The 8,737-nt window shown below is 36.8% G+C and overlaps 1 protein-coding gene across 1 annotated transcript in view; it reads left to right on the forward strand.

Annotated features, from left to right (window-relative positions):
• Positions 1–2,767, forward strand: part of LOC139136091 (acetylcholinesterase-like) — a 40,114-nt gene extending 37,347 nt beyond the window's left edge. The window contains exon 3 of the mRNA XM_070703873.1: positions 2,288–2,767. Within this exon, the coding sequence (XP_070559974.1) occupies positions 2,288–2,499 (212 nt within the window). The 3' untranslated portion in view covers positions 2,500–2,767. The remainder of the gene's footprint in view (positions 1–2,287) is intronic.
• Positions 2,768–8,737: the final 5,970 nt, after the last annotated feature.

Raw genomic sequence — 8,737 nt, forward strand, 5'->3', positions numbered from 1 at the left:
GTATTTTGCTGAAGATAAAGATTGGTGTGAAATTGATATGGATGAAGTTGAGTATTTGAAGAACAAATTCTGTCTATTTTTCGATCTGCGTAGTGTTAAAGATATTGAATTTCATGAAAATGGTTTAAGATTAATGAACACAAAAGAAGGTATACAACTTGAAATTAGGAAACAAGGTACATCATCAGTGAAGGGCACCGACGATGGATTTGATCCAATAAACTTCAAAAATTGTAAAATTAAACACTGTTTTCAACCTCTTCCTTCAAACTCGTATTCGTTGCTAAATGTTACGTGTTGACGGACAACATGCACTGTATGCCCCCAGTGGCCTGCACTAGCGCTGCGTATACTGGACGGTGCGGTACAGTACGGCATCGCTCCTTTAGTTTACATTTTAAAGGCAAAATTTCACATTTCTCATACTACCTACTCCTTTATCGAATATTGCAGAATGATAATATATCAATACAAGTGTTGAAATCGTGTATTTACATGCCCCGGTGCCCGCTCCCCATGGCCACTTGTTTGATAGACGAAGCCAATCTGATCGATACTGAATATCAACATAGGACAAAAAATACATGAATTAGATCAGAGAAAATGAAAAGTAATGAAGTATATAGCAAATTAACTTACCATATTATCCCTTGACTCTTATCGTCCATGCTGACTGCAAAGAATGTCAATTGTTACCCGTTATTTGCAGCAAAGTCGGGAAGACTCACTCATATCCAATGTGACTGCCGTACGTACGGTGTACATCACTACCCTGCTGTGAATATAAGCTCCAAAATCAGCCATAGGATTTATGTTCATCAAGTCAGGGACAGGTAGTGTGCTACCGTCCCAAGTTTTTCAACTTCTGAAGCAAATAACCCATGTGCCACATTCCTACATTTCTTGTTCGGCTCGAAGCTGTGCTGCTCCGCGAAAAAAACACTCGTATACAGCAGGCTCCTGCACAGAGTGATCGATCCCATCTATTTTCACTAGGCTAGGGGGTCTTTTCATCACCTAGGAGACGTCTTTTCATCACCTAGGAGACGTACGTTTGTACCAGGCGGCCATGACAGTGATCTATATCTTCTTTAAAAATGATCTATATCTTTTTAAAAGTGATCTATATCTTTATAAAGTGATCTATATCTTTTTAAAAGTGATCTATAACCCCAGGCAAAAAAGTGGTCTATATCATTCCAAACTGGTCTATATCTTTCCAAAGTGGTCTTTATATATTTTCACTAGGCTAAGGGGTCTTTCCATCATATAGGAGACGTGGGTCTTTCCATCACCAAGGAGACGTACGTTTGTACAAGTCGGCCATGACAGTGGTCTATATCTTTCCAAAAAAAGATCCCCCTAACTTACCCAAATGTTCTATATCTTCTCAAAAAGACCCCCCTAACATACCCAAAAGTGCTATACAGCCCCCTTTACTACTCAAACAGACAATCACAGACAGACCTTTTCCACCTTGTCTATGAACAGACACAGACTGGGAGAAATTGCTTCGACATTACATGTCTCACTTGTGTGAACACGAGAGCTGAAAATGTCGGAGTTATCCGTACATTTAGCGTGTTCTTATCGCAAGGATTGAAGTTCAAAGCTGGAAAGTTCAACATATAGATTAACAATACATGTTTATATTTCAAAGTGTTTCCTTAAAATTACCTAAATAAGACCAAATTTGAAAGGTAACTTAAGACGTGTGAAGGGACGTATTTCGTACCAGAACAAGGCGTGGATCCGAATAAGCTCATAAGGTATAGAGTATCTCGGATCTTTTGTGCGATGATTATTGATCAGTCCATCGTGGTAACAGGACAGCACACTGCTTGACACTACTCAACTACTTGATGCAATCTATGGTCTTTAAAACGTTTATTGATTTCTTTACAACTCTGATTCCGCCGCTCATTTACGTCTTTTTGCTGTACGATTTTCACATTAAACTGAACAGTATTGTCATGCCTTCCTCTTTTTACTAGAAAATTGATATTTTTATTTTTTGCCGCCTTCATTCTCTAGCATGACAATGCATTTCCAAAAATCAAACCGTTACGTACAGCGAAGTTATAGTTGACATTGGTATCGTGCAGTGCCTTGTAATGTACTGCATATTTAATGGCTGATTTTTTTAATAGATATAGTTCATCGTTAGTGGTATTAAGCTGCACAGAAGAGCAACTTTGTTCCATCTAAGCTGACAAAGAATGCATTATTGGTATCCTTCGGTATATTCAGACGACTGTATATATCTTCTCTATTTTGAAATTTTCAGACTTCCCTGAATCTAAGCCTTGTTATTATTGGTTGTCATCATCGTCAACATCATCATCATTATCACTGTGGCTTTCGGACTTCTTCGGCTCATGTTGTTCGTCATTAGCGGCATCAGCCATTCTCGTCTCGAAGGTAGACACAGAGTCTGAATTATCGACCTTACTAGTTGCGATTACGGTTGTATTGGTCGATGGAATCTTCACGGAGTGAACCATCTCCACTTGGGCTTCCACGTTAGAGGTGAGTTTGGAGATTGCAAGATTCTATGTGACCTGGCAAAGTGTGAAATCGTCAGCACAAACCGATGGAAACTCGGGTATTTTGACCTCGATGGCAAACAAAATTAGGAAAAGTATTTATGTAACGTTACAATTAGACAGTGGATGCTACGGAAGTCAAACTACGCAGGGGATCTCGTAAATGTACTGAAAGCAAAGAGAATTAGGCCTTAAATATAGAAAAATGTTTTTGGTCGATATTGTTTCCACGCGAATTTCATATTCTTGTTTCTTTTTCTTTACTTGAGTCAGTCAAATTGTCAACTTTCCTTGCAGTTGTGCATAGATCAGTGTAAATTTCCCCTTCAATAGCACTTGAATTGTGACATATGCTATGAAAATGGAGCATTCGTCCATGATATGTTAACCAATTAAACGGAGGTCCCTTGATCCTGTGAATGTTTAGCGTTCTACCCTATAGCGTCGCATGGAACTCTGCTTTTTATCAAGAATGATACCGGAGCAGGTACTCTACAGCGCCATAGATTCCGCTTACGTTTATAAACGAAGTTGGAAAAAAAATATTGACGAGGGCCAGAGCCATCCTTCTTTCTTAGCCCTATAAACAAATGTCAAGAAAAAAACGACAAATGAATTAAGAAACCTTATATTTTTAATGAAGTCAGACTTTCTTCTTATTCTTATGCTTAAACCGTAACAGACGACAGAAATTATCTTTGCGCTCTGTCTCTCTGTCTCTGTCTGTCTGACGCTCTGTCTCTGTCTTTCTGTCTGTCTGTCTGTCTGTGTGTCTGTCTCTGTCTGTCTGTCTGTCTGTCTCTCTCTCTCTCTCTCTCTCTCTCTCTCTCTCTCGCGGCTTACTGACTACGGATGCGCAGATTCATAATATACTATGCCAGTAACCAGAAGTATACAATACTTTCATGGGCGCCGCCAGGTTTTTTGTTTACTCGAAAATAAACAAATACGAAACGTGCAAATTATTATTTTGTAACATGCCATTTATAAAATATCTATCTTTTATTAGCCAGTAAGTGTTATTATCAACCTTGTCGCTAACAAAATATCGTTAATATGAGGGGGCTTAAAATATTTCGGTTCTCTATTTTTTTAATTTTCAGATTCCATAGTTTAGTAGGTTAGTCTATGAAAAATGAATATTTTTTCTGTCATCAAATGGTTCTTATGTAAGTAATTATTAAACCAAATCTAGAGTTATTTTGCCGCATTTCATGACTTCTATTACGAAAAATAAAAAAATGGATGAATGTCATTGAATTTTCACAAGAAATACAAGTAGGCCTTGTATAGCGGGGCAATTATTGAATAATCTATTTCAGGATTTTTCTGCAATGTATCAAATAATGTTTGTTGTTGTCTCCCTAGAGAATGCTGAAAAACACAATATTCAGTTTTTCAACAAGCCTGTGTATGTAAACACTATTAAGTGTTACTTAAATTGGAGTCCAGACTAAAGTCATTTGTCAATGATACCAAAACACAGGCTATATTGCTAAGCTTAACACTGGACAGTTCAACATGCTAAAGAGAGAGAGCAGAACATATATTGTCAAATATTGTCACAATTATCAAAGTAAATACAGCTACTGCCCTACTACTACCAACTGGCAGTGTTTCTGTCACTTGATACCAGCAGTGATAGAGATAGCTCAGACTCTGATATAGTTTGAGAAAAGTTTGGTTCATATGACATTCATGACAGTGAAACATACTTGTCCACAAGATCAGGCCGGAGAGCAACAAATTAAAGACCAGAAGACTTTACAGTTGTCAATAGAGAATGGCCAAAAGGGACGTCGACAATAGGAGTATCACTGTTCACAAAAATTTTACTATAGTACACAAAAAGACTGCATTTTCTTGAATGTAATTATACAGTTACTTCTATTCCTATATGGCTACCTGGATTTTTCATTTTACAATGAATACATAATAAGACTGTATATCAGCCTTGGTTATTTTTCGACATTGTATAGTACACAACATCTGTTCAGTTTTTATCTTTATTAAATCTTGTTGAAAAAATTTTAGTTTAAAATTTATTCACACAGCCTGGGAGTATTAATATACAGCAGTCTTATGGTATATTGACATTTCGATGTATATGAAATGCAAATAACAGCAATACAAGTGTAAAAAACACTTAGATTCTGGTGATAGGCTGAATACTAAATACTTCAACATTGGACTTAATACATAAGCTAAAAATACTGAAAATTAATAACATTTTATGTTTGTAATATTTTTTGCTTGAGGGTGTATGACACGACAAAATTATAATTTTGCAATACTTTTATTCAGCGATTTTTGAATTCTGTTATATTAGAGTAATCAAATTTTAAAGAAAAAGATGCTGTCACATTACAATAACAAAAAATTAGGTAAAATTTTGAACAGTAAAGATTCTAATTTAAATTTTAAAAATTAGTGAATAAACTGAATTTTTGTTATTTTTTACCACATTTGCCATTATTATGCCGATGATTTCAAAGATTTAAAATTTTATTAAATGTTTCAACCTGCCAGTATTGTCAAGTTTTTAACGTTTTTATAAGTAGCTTCTAGGTCATATCTGTCTGACAGTGTACGGTATATAAGATATTTTCCTCTGTAAGTCACCAAGGAATATACAATTTGCATACTCCTTCATGATCATCATTTTGAGTGCTTTTCAGCGGGTTCCATTAACCAGACCAGATTTCGATTGACTCCGGTCAGCTTAGTGATTTTTTCTTTCTGTATGTGATTCCTGATGAATATTGCTCACATGCGTAAATCGGTGGCCCTCCAATGGTGTAAATAAATAGAATGGATTAAATAAATGTTATAGAACTTGAAGCACTTCTTATCGCTGTGATCGGCAGCACAGATTCCGGAAAGCTTTTTGCACGTCGAACGGATCCGGAGATATGACCGTACTGCCGAATTGGCGTTATTGATCGTCTGAAAGTCACGAGGAGACATGATTATACTTGAGTAAACAGTACTAGTACCATAAAGTACGCCAAAGTTAGTGTAAAGAATTCCAAAGAAAGTCATGAAGGGGAGCAACCGACCGCAGTGTCTCCACCCGCGCATCCACTTTCCCGGCTATTTATATTGTGTATAAACAGCCTATCCGATATTCGATGATGGGTTTGGCATGATTGTTCCGGCGCGTATGTTGGCACAGCAAGCTTATGACTCTGTGTTCAGTGATGAGTTCCTTCATACCAGTTAATATTTTTTACAAACGAACTTACTTGTTTATTTCGAATCCTTCAGAAACCAAAACGTTCAAGGATTTTATATGGCGATGACTTTTCTCCATATCATGCCATGACCTTCTGATCTGAGAAATGTGCAAAGCTTAATAGAGGTTATTTAAGAAACATTAGCTGTAACTGTTGACTAATATTTCACTACTCTGTTTCAATGTATCAACTACAGAATTTTACTATAATCTGATCATCATGACTAATGCCCGGTGTTTTGCTTGCCAGCACAGCCTGTATATGTGAAATGACCATTGTTATAGTTGATAAATGTATTCTAGTCCGGACCTGAATACATAATTTAAACAATAATAATGCAGATTATACTCATATAAGGTATATTTATTAGCTAAATATTAGAAATTTTCCATGGTTTAGGGATTCAAACCAGAAACTGCAGATGATACACAGAAACAAACAAAATAAAAAAAATGACCAAAGTTACAGCTTATGGATCTTTAAAGTGCAATTGCAAGGCAAATATGGCAATTTAAGGTAAAAATCGTTCAAAGTGTAAACCTGACTAAACCAGACCGTTTCATAATTGGTAAAATTCCATCTCACCACTTTGTTGCATTTTTATCATAGGACATGTGTTTTACTCTGGTTCGAGGACCCTGCTTAGAGCCTCCACTCAACATGTCGACCCGCCCGTATACATGATTCTTTGGTTGCCATACAAAGAGCTGCCCCCTTTTTTTCTGACATAAACACCGGAGCTGTTTTTCAGAATCGTTGTTTTATTAAATTTATTGCACAAAAAGAGATAAAAAGGTTACAATGCCACAAGAATTTTCAGTAAATGTATAATAAAAACACCAAGTCCAAAATTTGACTATTAAATAAAACGTCCCTTTCATAGTCTTCAGATTTCAAACTGTTCCGTGGGTGGGTTTTCGAAAAGTGCTTGACCTAAATTCAACTGCCGAACATCGAACGTTCGGAACTGGGCCATTGTCGACTAAGCTACACTGGACAAAATGCTGGATAGGCGTTCCGTAAATTTATGTATATTTACGCAAATGGAAAACAATATTAATTGCAAACGTAACGTATATCTTTGTATATGGAACATTCCAATACATTGATATGTGTAGCGTATATCTATGCAAATCATGAGTATACGTAGTGCAGATCTTTGCACACCAATTGTACACTGGAGTATTTCATTTTATTAATATACGTACGCGTATACTTAACGCATTTGACAAATGTACAGGATCAGTATATTTGTGCACATTGTTGTATATCAAGAATTTTGCCCTGTGCTAGGGAGTATGAATCTACGCTGACGCTTGCTGTACGCCATAGTACCACTCGCGTAGTGATCGATCATGCTCCGTGAGAAAAAGCCGAGTGTTACTGACTCGGCAAAAAAAACGAAAAAGAAAGTTTGCTGATTCCACACCAATTCGCTTAGGTGACTAGTATAGCCGCTGGGAAACTATAGGGAGCGCTTCGGCATTCTGACCCATTGATAATGGATGCATCGATGGTCTGTGACTCAATCCTTTGTACAGGAAAACTGTCTAATATTTAGAGTACATTTGAATTGAAAAAAAAACAACATTTCATCACGGAAACACCATGGATAATCGCCGTCGGCACACCTAAGTATAACACGCCATGGCCTTGCTAAGAGCACACTGCATCGATAGCCGACTCGAGTCGACAATGCAATACAATACAGTGGCAAAAGTCATTGACAGGAATTCGACATTTTGAAAATGAATATGACAAAAACTACCTTTACGCGGTAGGGGATGATATTATTGATATAAATCTGAACTGTACATTTTCTTGCATATTCAAATTGGAAACATTTTTTTTTACGAAACGGAACTTAGTTTCTGCCGACAGGCTGTCTCAGCACTGGCAGACGACAAAATGTAGTCATCATGCAGAGGCGGCTAATATTTTACACGTAAAAAACAGATATCCATGTGGTGTTGGTTAAATACAACTGATTGAGAATAACGATAACGACAAAAACTTCGAAATTTTAAAAAAACTTACCTTAGGTGAAGGCAGAATGCTGTATATTAAAGTCTTCGTAGTCGGAGGTAAATCAATTGCGTTGCTCGAACTTATTATGGATTCCCTAGAATATCGTCAATCAGCACCAACCTTCGGGGGATTTCGAGTCATAATCAGAAACGATCGTAAAACTTCGGGATGCGAAAAATACGCTCGGGAAATGACATGTTCTTATCGATATCTCGCGATCCGCGCAGTCGTTACGTCAATATCGACCGTTTGCATTAAAAATATGTGTTTTAAAAATGTTACCAAGTTTGAGTGCCACTTTAAGCTCAGACACAATGGTATCTTTGTAAAGCAATTTGAATGAACTAAAATGTACAATGATCTCGGTCAATGTATTTGTTTAAATTACAAGTTTATCTTTCACGTCTGCAGCCTACCTTAGGTGTCGGTTTGTAATTGTTTTGTGAAGTTAGTATCGACCAAAGAATGAGAAGCGATGCCATAATTGTGGACTATCTAGCACAATGCATCGATTCTATCGTCTCTATCTGAAAATTGACCGCCTGCCATATTTTTTGACAGAACAAGTGTGCCCAACTGCAAAGAAAGCGCATTGAAACTCATTTCATCCAGAACAACTTTGTTTACTACTACCACTGTAGACCATTATATAGGGTCCGCTTGTTCATCAAATGTGTCAAATGACTTGAAAAGACTTCATCATATAAGTTTTAGTCCCATACTTCTGCTCCTGAAGTTTAAGTAGCTGTGAGTAAACCCTGTCAGGAGTGGAACCATGAGATATAAGGAGGGATTGCCATAATAATAACAAATTTCTTAGAACTGGAAGGTTTGACATTTTTAGAGCTGAAGAGCATCTACACTGTTTAAAGAATTCAAATTTTATAATTATGAATCCGGATACATGTTTATTACAGCAGCAAACTT

This window comes from Ptychodera flava, chromosome 7 (genome assembly GCF_041260155.1).
Source record: "Ptychodera flava strain L36383 chromosome 7, AS_Pfla_20210202, whole genome shotgun sequence".
NCBI lineage: Eukaryota > Metazoa > Hemichordata > Enteropneusta > Ptychoderidae > Ptychodera > Ptychodera flava.